The 12,247-nt window shown below is 39.2% G+C and overlaps 1 protein-coding gene across 1 annotated transcript; it reads right to left on the bottom strand.

The window, feature by feature from the left end:
• Nucleotides 1–10,424: 10,424 nt before the first annotated feature.
• LOC131796611 (adenosine receptor A3-like) lies at nt 10,425–11,588 on the bottom strand. The gene has a single exon (XM_059114207.2). The coding sequence runs from the start codon at nt 11,586–11,588 to the stop codon at nt 10,425–10,427; it is 1,164 nt and encodes a 387-aa protein (XP_058970190.2).
• Between the last annotated feature and the right edge of the window lie 659 nt (nt 11,589–12,247).

Raw genomic sequence — 12,247 nt, 5'->3', positions numbered from 1 at the left:
CCAAGAGCTTGCGGTCGGTGAAAAATTCAAACTCTCAACCTAAGAGGTAGACATGAAACCTTTCAACAGACCAGACTAAGGCTAATGCTTCTTTTTCGGTTTGCGAGTATCTTCGTTCAACGCTAGACAGGGTTTTGTTTGCATAGCAGACAGTTCTCCAGACTTTGTCGTGTTCCTGCAACAACACTGCACCAGGCCCTACTGGGCTAGCGTCAGCAACAACTCTAGTTTTCAAAGCAGGGTTAAAGTACGCCAGTGTATCCACATCCGTCAGGCTATTCTTCAATTCTTCAAAGGCTTTCCTTTGATCCTTTCCCCACACAAAGGGTGTATTCTTCTGTGTGAGTCTTCTCAATGGCTCTGCTTTCATTGCCAGGCCACTGATAAATCACGCGCTGAAATTCACCAAGCCCAGAAAACTCCTCACTTCTGAGCTGTCTGTTGGTTCCCTTGCTTCTCGGAGTGCTTTTACTCGGGACTCTGTAGGGCCTGTGCCTTTCGCCGATAACAAATGTCCCATGAAATCAATCTCATTCATCCTGAAGACACACTTCTTGTTGAGTGTCAAGCCTCTCTCTTTCAACGTATGTAGGATCTTTTTCTGCCTTTCGTCATGTTCAGCTACATCCTTGCCGTACACCACAATATCATTAGATATGTTTTGACATCCAGTACATCCGGCGCTATGAAGAACTTAGTCGATTACATGTTGATACAAATCTGGCGCTGAGCAAATGCCAAACATTAGACGCTTATATCTAAAAAGGCCTGCATGAGTCGTGAAGGTTGTGACTTCTCTTGAGATACCTTCTTTCAACTACAGTTGATGGAATCCCATGGTAAGATCAAGTTTAGTAAACAAAGCGTTGCCACTGAGTTCGCTCAGCACATCATCGATTGTTGGTATAGGGTGTCTTGAACGCTCTATAACTGTATTGGCCATTCTCATATCCACACATATCCTGATGTCCCCATTTTGTTTAGGAACGACGACAATCGGGCTGACACACGGCGTTGGACCTTCCACTCTCTCAATGATGTCCATATCCTCCAATTCCGTCAGCTTTTCCTCTACTTTACTGCGAAGACTGTATGGGACACGTCTGCACGGTTGTGCTACAAACTTTGCATCAGGCTTGAGATGCAGTTCAACGGAATAATTTGTCAATTTTCCAACTTTATCACTGAACAGTTCCTGGAACTCACTCTCTACGAGATTTACTTCAGATTCAGGTACTTTGATTGCAAGTACTCCAAGCTGCATTGCTGTTTTTCTTCCCAGTATGGGTCTGCCTTTGTTTGAAATCACCAGAAATTCAACATCTGACAAACGTTTGTCTCCGAGCTCCACCTTTGACCAGAAATTTGCTTCGACTTGGACTTTGCTCGCTGTAGCATAAGACCGTATGGACCTGTTTTTCGACTGGCTTCTACATTTGATTCCATTCGATTGGAGTTGCTCCCATAGTTGATGGTCGATTACATTGCAAGAAGCTCCAGAGTCTATTAACATGTCAACTTCTTGACTTTCGATGGTAAGCTTCACTTCCGGCTCGTCTTCAGGGGAGAGCTCAATTGCAAAGATTTCGTCATCCAGGCTTTCATTATCTTCCACACTGGAGACTTTTGTCTGGTAGTTGTTCTTCCTCCTGCAAACTTTAGCAAAGTGTCCGACGTGACCACACGAAATGGGCGGTCGATTCAGATGATTCTTGACGCATTGACCGAAACTTATGCCGTTCAAAGGGCTGGTTTACGTTTCCTGCGAAGTAGCGATCCAGCTTTGCAATCGCAATATCATAAACAGTTGGATCATCCGGTAATTGATTTTCTGGCGGTTCTGGAAGAGTTTCGTAGACCTTTTGAAGTTTCCTTCCAGCTGTATGTAAGAGTGTCGCTTCTTTTTGCTCTGGGTCTGTGATTCCTTTAGCCTTTATCATATAACTAGCGGACGATTTCCATTCGAGCCATCTTGTCGCTAAACTTGACTTCTCGGCGTCCATGTCGAAATGCTCAATTTCGCCGCCAAAATTCGCAATTGTAGCCATAATTCCTTCCTGATTTGACAGAGTAAACGGTGGAGAATCCTTAATATCCTCGTCGCCAATGTAAAATCTTTGAATCGAATTTAATCAGAAGAACTGTGTCGAGCACACGGTACTACAAAAGCATGTGCTCCTACAAGGTCACGTGATATATAAAGATGATCACGTCATTATAATTACGGTATGTAGTCTTCAAATACAACTTGCTCTCCTGAAGCCTCTTCCGAACTTCTTTACACTAGTCCTTTTCTGCTCCCACGCTTTCCAATTCGTCTATAATTTGGAGAAAATCCTTGGAACCATCCGCTCCCTCAGCTGCAGTATCGTCTAAACCTCTATAGAACGCCATACATCTTACAAATGGCCTTTGACATTTGCAAATTGACAGAATACCGGCTCTTTACCCCTTTGGAATCGCTACCAGGGTGTGTCGGATACTGGCACGCTGAACTTTGGCGCCAGGACTTCCCATAAGTGTGCCTATGCTTTGCGCAGACCCACTTTTTGCCATAACTGAGTCTTCTACATCGAATAGGCCAGCCCTTGCAAAGATAAGCTCTCCTTCTGTGAAACTCTCTTTTGGAAAATGGATTAAGCAGAGATGACTCTTTATTGAGTCAATACTCTGAGGCAAGTTAAACAAACCGGAAACTCCTCGTCAGTCTCCGAACGAAGTTTCTGAGGAATGCGACTGAAAACAGGACTTCTTGTGGCGAATACCACTTCAAGAATTTAGCGTTATTAATCCCAAGCAAACCAGTACCGGAAGAGACAAAAGAATTACAGCTAATAAAATTACGCGCTTTACAATATAGACATAGCTAATTGTTGGAAAAATGAGGTGACACGTAACGTAATAATTTATTTCCTCAAAAATCGCGGGGTCCTTTTCCACAAGAACTCCCTAGAGTTCTGAATAGAAACTTTCATAAAGACAGGTGTGCAGACAAAATTTCTCTGATTCCTGCAGACCAGAATTCTGATCCAAAAGGCGATGTTATCGCTGCTTTATTACGAAGGGAGAAGCAATTCAGGATAATTACACAATTGAATTATGTGACAGTGATCACGGTGTATTTCAGTGTGTGCTGTTATCGCCGGTTACACTAAATAGAATCCTGTAGTTTAATTGTGAAATGTTCATACAGGTTTGAATAGTGTAAGCCATCAGAACTCAAATATGAAATAACAGAAGCCGAATTTTTAAAAAGGGTTTGCGAGCGCTAATCAAATTATGATATTCGATACGTTGTTGATGACGTCTTTCGTCAGGAGATAATAAAATTTGTCAAATTTTGGCCTTTTAAAATGTTTAAGGTATTAATCGGTGTGGTCTTAAAGCTCTGTCCACTATATTTTCTAATATATTTTCTACTTAAAATGGTTGAAATCTAAGATTTATTGAGCTACTTATATAAAACGGTCGGAGTTTGCTCAATGAACTAATTTGCATAGTCGGCTGTCACGCTAGCAATATCGCTAAAAGTTCGAAGTCACCTCGGCGAAGAAAATCAATAAGTGCAAGATGTTTTTATATTTTTCTGCATCCAAACATCATATTAGCAGAAATCAAGCGGAGTTTTTAATAGTCTGGTCTGGACTTGAGCAATATCAACCAAGAAAGAAAGAGTACTTTTAACCAATTTCAGAAAGCTTTCCAACGAGTGTTTTTAAATAAATTATGACGAGCTTCTGAATAAACGAATATCAAAATTGAAATGCATTTTATACATCTTATGTATCACACACTTTAAGAATACAAAATATTTTTTGCTGCATGCGTTGTGATACGAGGACCGGGCTATTAAACTTTTAAAATTTTTGATGTCGCAAGAGGTCAAAAAAGGGCCTTTTGCAGCTTTGACTTTTGAAAGCTCTATTGCTCTTTCTTTCCTTCTTTTAGAAAGCTCTGTGTTTACAGCTGCTTGCACATGTCTTCCTGTACAACATAAAGCCAGTGCTCGTCGAAATTCAGCAATTCTTAAGGCGTAAAACATTGGATTGACAAAAGAGTTGAAGTAGTTGAAAAGGTTTACCGCATGATAAAATCGTTTTGGTACATGGAAAAACCATACATACATGAGTAAGTTTAACAAAACTAGCGGCAGCCAAGCGAGTAAAGTAAGGCCAGATACAATTAACAAAGTCTTTGTTAAGCGCTTGTTTTGTAAGTCTCGACTTTCTTGATGTGAAGCGGCGACTCTTTCAGTTTGAAACTTTTGCCAAATACCAATGTTACAGCCACATGTGATTAAAATGAGAATCAAAGTGTATGGCCCCCAAATTAACATAGTGTGCTTGTAAGAAAATAGTAGGTTTGAACCGGTCCAGATTGCGGAAATAAGGAAAGCTAGTATCCACACTAGGAAAATAGCTATGCGGTATGCTTGTGTCGATAATGTTCGATGCTTAAACGGCCAACGTATGGCGTAAAATCTTTCACACGTTATGAACACTGCAGAAATAAGAGAGGCCTGCGAGAAAGCTGTGTCAACGATCATGTAGGGAATTAAGATAGGCTTGTCGGTCCATAAGTTTCCAACGAACATGGTCCATAGGTGGAACTCATACCCGACATCGTAAATGTATACTGGTAAACTCAAAGCTCCTAGGAACAGATCAGCAAACGCCATGTTGACAACTAGTAACAAATAGTTCTTGCGAATATTTTTGTTCTTCGCAAAAATAGTTATGGTGAGTAAGTTTCCCACGACAACTAGAATCAATGTTAGCGTTAAAGCGCTGCACAATGCAATGCCTTCCCCCTGAGTACCATCATATGCATCATTTGTATCGTTTCGTCGGCTGACACTAGCAGAAGACGTCGAAGACGTATTGGTCATTTTGAGACAACGATGAAGAAGCCTGGTTGCAACATATGTTGTGTTACTCTGTACTGTTCACTGACCAATTACGAATGCAAGCACTCCACTGACTGCGACTTAAAAATTGGTTCATACGTCAGCGTGCGTTCATCGAGATATGAAGCACGCGGGAAGTTTGGAGAGCACGACTGAAATATGCGTAAGAGTTGCTCGAGGCTACGCCTCGAGCAACTCTAGCTTCTTGCGAAGGAGGAAGTTTTTATCTCTTTGTCTTCTTATTTCTCTTAATAAAAATGATGATCTTTATGACCGTTATTACTGAAAAGTAATACGTGACAGGTACAGGTGCACGTTTTGACAAGGACCTGCAGTTGTCACTTAAAAGTGTTTATTTACCCTTAGTGCGGTGCTTGTATAAATGCACGCGTTCTGATGGGTGAGCCATTGTTAAATAGATGTAGAGCTCTCACCGTCGTTTGTTTATCCCGCAAGCAGGCCTTTGAGTTTGGATTTCGCCTTGCGGCACAGACAATAGTGCTGCTTATGGGAAAAAGTTATTAAAAACCGTGCTGATGTCAGTTAGATATCGAACTCGATCTTTACCATGTAAACTTTTCAAATCTTTCCTAAAAAAAAACAAAACAAAACAAAACAAAACCTGCACTTCACTGAGCAACGGTTCAATTTGTATAGGCAATCAAATAATTTTAGTGCAATTTGGAATAAATAAACAAGAGGAAATTTTTTTAAAGACTAACAATTTGTGGTCTTTGAAAAAATTAACAAGTGCTTGTTTATTCCAAATTGCACGAGAACAATCATGTGATTACGTGTTAATAATATACATGGAAAATTACGAGATGGCTAATCATAATTAAGCATAAGCAAAGCGCGCGCATCAAGTGCAAAAATAATTTATTCAAACCGTGCGTTCGATCAAAGCAATCGCGTACGATCAAAACAATAATATGCAGTTATATCTTCACATCTCTAAGGCGCAAAAAAGTTCAAAGTCCGGCTAAACAGTTCAAGGAATTGTTCAGTCTGTGTCTGGATCACTTTCGATGAAATGGAATCATCGTTTCCGAGGTTTAACCATGTTTGTTTTTAATCTCGGCGTTGGATCGCTCAAGCAAAGTGTTAAGCTGGGCCCGCTCGTAATTTTCGATTTCTTTGGCAATTCCCTTCTCTAAAAACCACTTTTTCCAAACCGACAACCAAAATGCAGTGCTTTTTACAGTGTTTTCGTTGTTTGAGCGGTTTTTCAGCTACGGTGGTGAAAGGAAACCTACTTAAAACACCGGCCATTGTTTCGCTCGCAAATTTTCAAAGTTTGTTGCGACATCCAAGGCTCGCATTTGATTGGCTACCTGTGAGTTTCTTTGATTATTGACCAATCAGAATGACTGATTTGTCACTTTCTTTGCACTGAATTAACCCTCTTCTACACTGAATAAACTCTCTTTTGCACTGAATTACTGAAAACTGCATTTATCTTAACCAATCAGAACTGAGTAATTTTTTCATGTATATTATTAATCATAAAAATTGAAGAAACTCTCCATTTCAGTTCCAGTATTGGTCTTTCTCATAAAAAAATAGGTTTGATGACCTCGCCGGGATAAAAAAAAACTTGACATTTTTATAGCAGCCGAGGCAACCTTTCCATTACATAGTAACCTGTATAACCCGCGTTCTAAACAAGTGGGTATTCATTTAATGTACGGATATTGTAGGAAGAGATGTTACATGTTGAGCACTTCTGGGAATTTAAGGGTTAAACTAAGTTTCCCGATCTCTTTAATGTAAACTTTCTTTGATGATGCAAATTGAAGCATGGTGAGCCTGGAAAGGTCGGTTTATGATGGTCAACGCTCTTCTTGTGTCTAAAATCTTTGTAACATATATCCATGCACAAGAGAATATAAAGTCTTCTATATTCTCTTGTTGTGCATTACCATCTTTATATGTAACTCTCCATTTTTACAATTCTATTCTAATCCGGTTATTTGAGTATAGAGTACTCTTAATAAGTGAAACAATACAGATTTATTATTTTTATTTCTATTTTATATGTAATTCTGTTATCATATTTACCGTCGACTAATGGACCCACAACGACTGCAGAAACAAAGTCGGGGTGAGGGGGGAGGCAGTATTATGCGGAAAAAGAAATTGATTACAATAAAAACATCACTTCTCCACTGCTGGAACATCTATTAAAACGGGATCCCCTAATCTGACAGAAATTAATTCATGAGGAGCCCTATGTACCCTAAGATAGGGTACATAGACATGCACCGCCTAAGGTAATGGGTTCTAAGGTCGGGGGGAGAGGAACCTGGAAATAGGGTCAATTTTTGTTGCGTATGGCCGCTGACCTATCAGAATCCCTACCGCATTATAGTCTATTCTGTAGCCAATTATAGACCCCATCTTAGTCACTTTTGGTGATACGGTAACAAAATTTAACCGAGATTCTTCTTATTTTTAAATTCCTACTTACCAGAAAATTTCTTCACCCCAAAGTCCCGAAAATATGTGACCCCAATATATGAACTCTATTGAAAACGCAATCCAGTCTATGGCATGTACAGTCAACTCAAGTCGTGAAAATAAGCATACCCTATCCATCGATCGGAAAACGTTTATGGATTTGATCATTCTGGTTGTAAATTGATGGTAGTCTGTAAGAGGATGACATGTAGGAGGACATACTCAAGTCATTTTCGTTTCAACTCCGATGAAACCAAAGGGAAATACAATAGAGAGAGAGTTAGAGAGAGAGAGAGAGAGAGAGAGAGAGAGAGAGAGAGAGAGAGAGAGAGAGGAGGGGGGATACTTCGGTCAATTTTTACCGAGTATGTACCACTGGCCCCTCAACCTATTCCGTGACTTATTATAGACACAATCGTAGTCATTTTCGAACATATGTAATTTTCCTGATCCCAAAGGTCAGTCACATTATGGTTATCACTGGTTATGTATCTACTTTATAAAGCCTGTTAAGTAGATCATCCTAAAACGAATTGATTCATTTCTTAAACAGGATGCAAATCACTTGATTTTGTACTTACATTAAAAACATTTTGGTGCGTTTGAAACTTTTACTTGCGGTACAACAATACAAATATTCTGGTGCATTTGAATCTTACCATTTTCACATCCCCACTAAAAGCAATTTTCTTACCCTTAAAATCCCGGAAATGTGCGACCCCATTCTAGTAACTCTATTGATATAGTCAATCCAGTCGTGAAAAGTGCGACCTCATCCAGCGGCACATCCCCATTACCAGGAAGTACCCACCGAGTATTTTTTTCCAGCTTGAAGATCATGACGCATGGCATATCCGAAGTCCTTACAGAGAGGCTGCAATCAATCTCTGACTTCCTAACAATTTCATCCTTCAGAAAGCTATTGATATATTCGTGCTATTCAGGGTAACTGGTAGAGAGTAGAAGCTTTTTTCATGTAATGCCATTTTTTATTGACACATGTTCAAATAGTCTATCTAAGGATACTTTTCCTCTGGAAACTTGCGTAAATTCAAGCTTTTTAAGGCGACTATTGAAAGTGTAAGTTGTCAAAAGTTTTATTTCGGTCTACTTTCCTAACCTCCAGGACGTGTTTGAAAAGATTGGAATATCTGTCTCTCCATATTCGTTTAATTTATGAAAAGTTTACTAACAACCTCAAACAGAAATACTTGACAAAAGTTTGGCATATATCGAATACCATTTGACGGTAATCTCCATTTTTCTTTCACACAGGTTGAAAAAATTGATTTCTTCTGTTTATACTCGACATCTCTCGTTTTAGGTCAATTCCCCTTCCTGGTTAGGAGATTTCCTCGCTTTATTTCGCATACTTGATTGCGCATACATCAGCGTGAGTCCTTGAAGTGAGGAGATTTACATTTCAGTGTGAAGATAAGTAGGAATTACTTTTTCCACTACAAATTTTATTAACTGCATATGAATATAGACGCTATAAGCTGAATAATACATGCATTTTTGATTGATTCTTTGGCATATCTATTGTCACACTAGAGAAAGTGCAAAGAGCAACAGCCCGTTTTTGTACAAACGATTACCGATGACTGGTCGTCAATCGTCACGTCCATGCTAGAAAAGAGGTACTTGTACTCTTGTAGAAAGGAGAAAAAAATCTCGCTTGATCTTCATGAATAAAATTATTTATGGTTTAGTTGACATTAAGATTACCGCTATTTAAATTAAAGTGATGAGACTCGTATCAAGAGTAGCCATAGGTTTAAGCTTCTTGAACCTCACTGTAAGAATATCTTCAAATCAAAATGTTCAAATCTTCCTTTTTTCCCAAGCACTGCTAAAGACTGGAATCAGCTCCTCCCTGATATGCCTAATATTACGTCTCTTACAGAATTTAGGAATGACCTTTGTTCATTACCTTAATAAGAACGTGTCAATTTGTATAGTTAACTTTTCATTCTGTATTGTACTTCTTGTAGCTTGCAATTTTTACTTCTATATTTTGTAAGTGGTTGGTGTGTTGCCTAACCGTCTTTTACCGACCTAATTGAGATGATTGATTGATTGGCTGATTGAGGACAGACGCAAGGATGGCGTCACCATTAACAACATTTTACTTTTCAGTCGTACGACAAATATGTTCCATGTTACCGTGAGTGTCTACAGAAATAGATTACAGAAGATATCTAAATATGGTTAGAAAATGATTAATGACACCCTCGGCTCTGCCTCGTGTGTCACTTTCCTGTTCTTACTACATTTCGATCGCGTCATCTGTGATCGTATACTAATCTTATAGTTTATTTGTTGAACTGTTTCTTTCGTGATCGTACTCTATACCATATGGAGTCCTTGTGCAAACACATTTGGTACATCTGTTCCAACTCTTTATCTCCACGGATTCTTTTTCATGCAAATTACAATGTTTTATATTACTTCTCTGCCATAGTCCAATATCTTAAATGAGAAATGGAAAGTCCTCTCTGAGTATGAGGTGTAAGCAAGGGTTAGGACAGACTGGAGAAGAAGCGCAAAAATGACTAACTTTTTTTTGTGCCCCTGCTCCCCTTACGTGTGACTCGCGCTTCACGCTCACCTCAGTTGTGTTTTCTTCCATTCGCTTGAATAATAATAAACATAAGGCCTCTTCGGCAGGCTATCGACTCCCAAACTCATAATCTCACTTTAAGACTCTATTACATACACATACATAACATTCTTTGACATAAGTAGAAACATAAAGGCGTGATTATATAGACAAGGCCGTCTCTTCGATACTTAAATTGAAACGTGAAAGAATGGTGCCTTATTCAATGTCTCATTTCGCAGAAAAGGTTGTAGTTATTCATCGTGATGAATATTTAATGTTTAATGTCTCATTTGTTTGAATAATTATACTTAACACTACCAATGTCATTTCCATCATTTTAGAGGCATTGTTAGGTTTTTAACTTCAACTTCCTGACATTAATAAAATATTTAGCTCGTGTTCTACCTATTTTCGTCTTAATCGAGTTTCTAGCTAGTGTTTGAATGATGTGTTTTACAGTTTGGTATCCATAACATCCTGTTCAAAAGCCAGTTCACTACTAAACTCAATATCCAGAACATCCTGTTCGAAAGCCACTTCACGACTAAACTCAGTATCCATAACATTCTGTTCGAAAGCCAGTTCACGACTAAACTCAGTATCCATAACATCCTGTTCGAAAGCCACTTCACTACTAAACTCAGCGGTCGTTCTGTGCCTCTCTTTCCTTCTTTTAGAAAACTTTGTGTCTACAGCTGCTTGCAAATGTCTTCCTGTACAACATAAAGCCAGTGCTCGTCGAAACTCAGCAATTCTTAATGCGTAAAAAATTGGATTTACAAAAGAGTTAAAGTAGTTGAAAAGGTTTACCATATCATAAAATCGTCTTGGTACATGGAAGAACCAAACATGCATCAGTAAGTTTAACAAAACTAGCGGCAGCCAAGCTAGTAAAGTAAGGCCAGATACAATTAACAAAGTCTTTGTTAAGCGCTTGTTTTGTAAGTCTCGGCTTTCTTGATGTGAAGTGGCGACTCTTTCAGTTTGAAACTTTTGCCAAATACTAATATTACAGCCACATATGATTAAAATGAGAATCAAAATGTATAGCCCCCAAAAAAGCGCAGTGTACTTGAAAGAAAATAATAGGCTTGAACCGGTCACGGTTGCGGAAATAAGGAGAGCTAGTACCCACACTGAAAATATAGCAATGTGGTATGCTTGTGTCGATAATGTTCGATGCTTAAACGGCCAACGTATGGCGTAAAATCTTTCACACGTTATGAACACTGCAGAAATAAGAGAGGCCTGCGAGAAAGCTGTGTCAACGATCACGTAGGAAATTAAGATAGTCTTGTCGGTCCATAAGTTTCCAACGAACGTGGTCCATAGGTGGAAATCATACCCGACATCGTAAATGTATACTGGTAAACTCAAAGCTCCAAGGAACAGATCAGCAAACGCCATATTGACGACTAGAAACAAATATTTCTTGCGAATATTTTTGTTCTTCGCAAAAATAACTATGGTGAGTAAGTTTCCCACGACAACTAGAATAAATGTTAGCGTTAAAGCGCTGCACAATGCAATGCCTTCCACCTGAGTGCCATCATATACATCATTTGTATCGTTTAGTCGGCTGACACCAGCAGAAGACGACGAAGACGTTTTGTTCATTTTGAGATGATACTGAGACAACGATGAAGAAGCCAGGGTACAACATATGTTTTGTGCCTCTTTACTGTTCACTGACCAATTACGAATGCAAGCACTCCACTGACTGTGACACCTTATTGATGACAGATATCGCCCATTGAGTTGCGGAGAAAGAAGGCTTTTTCTCTTTGTAAATTTCTCTTAATAAAAATTATGCATGTTTTAACATGCACCTGCAGCTGTCACTTAAAGTGTTTATTTATAGGATACATGGACATGCACCGCCTAAGGCAATGGGTTTTGAGCTTGGGGGAGGGGAATTTGAAAATAGGGTCAATTTTTGTTGCGTATGGGCTGCTGACCTATTAGAACCCCTACCGCATTATAGCGGAGCTCGCAGAGCGTAGCCCCATAATTATACAAAATAGTAGTAACCCATCAAGCCGAAAAAATTTGGATGTACGACCGTACGACCGTACAAGGTGCTACTTTTAACATGCGTGGTCAACTGATTCAAAGAGTCATTTTTGTTCAGTCCAGTGGTCAGTGCACTGGGCTCCGAGTCGGTTGAACCGTTGTTCATTGAAGTGCAGGGTTTTTTTTTTTATTTTTCTAGCAAAGATTTGAAAATTTTAAATGGTAAAGACCGAGTTCGACATCTAACTGAGATCAGCAAGGTT

Source organism: Pocillopora verrucosa, chromosome 4, assembly GCF_036669915.1.
Source record: "Pocillopora verrucosa isolate sample1 chromosome 4, ASM3666991v2, whole genome shotgun sequence".
NCBI classification, from domain to species: domain Eukaryota; kingdom Metazoa; phylum Cnidaria; class Anthozoa; order Scleractinia; family Pocilloporidae; genus Pocillopora; species Pocillopora verrucosa.
The sequence above is the reverse complement of the archived record's forward strand: the minus strand, read 5'-3'. Positions and strand labels throughout refer to the sequence as shown.

What these genes read in the sequence shown, in the direction of transcription:
- LOC131796611 (XM_059114207.2), bottom strand. Translation starts at nt 11,588, where the DNA reads ATGAACAAAACGTCTTCGTCGTCTTCTGCTGGTGTCAGCCGACTAAAC.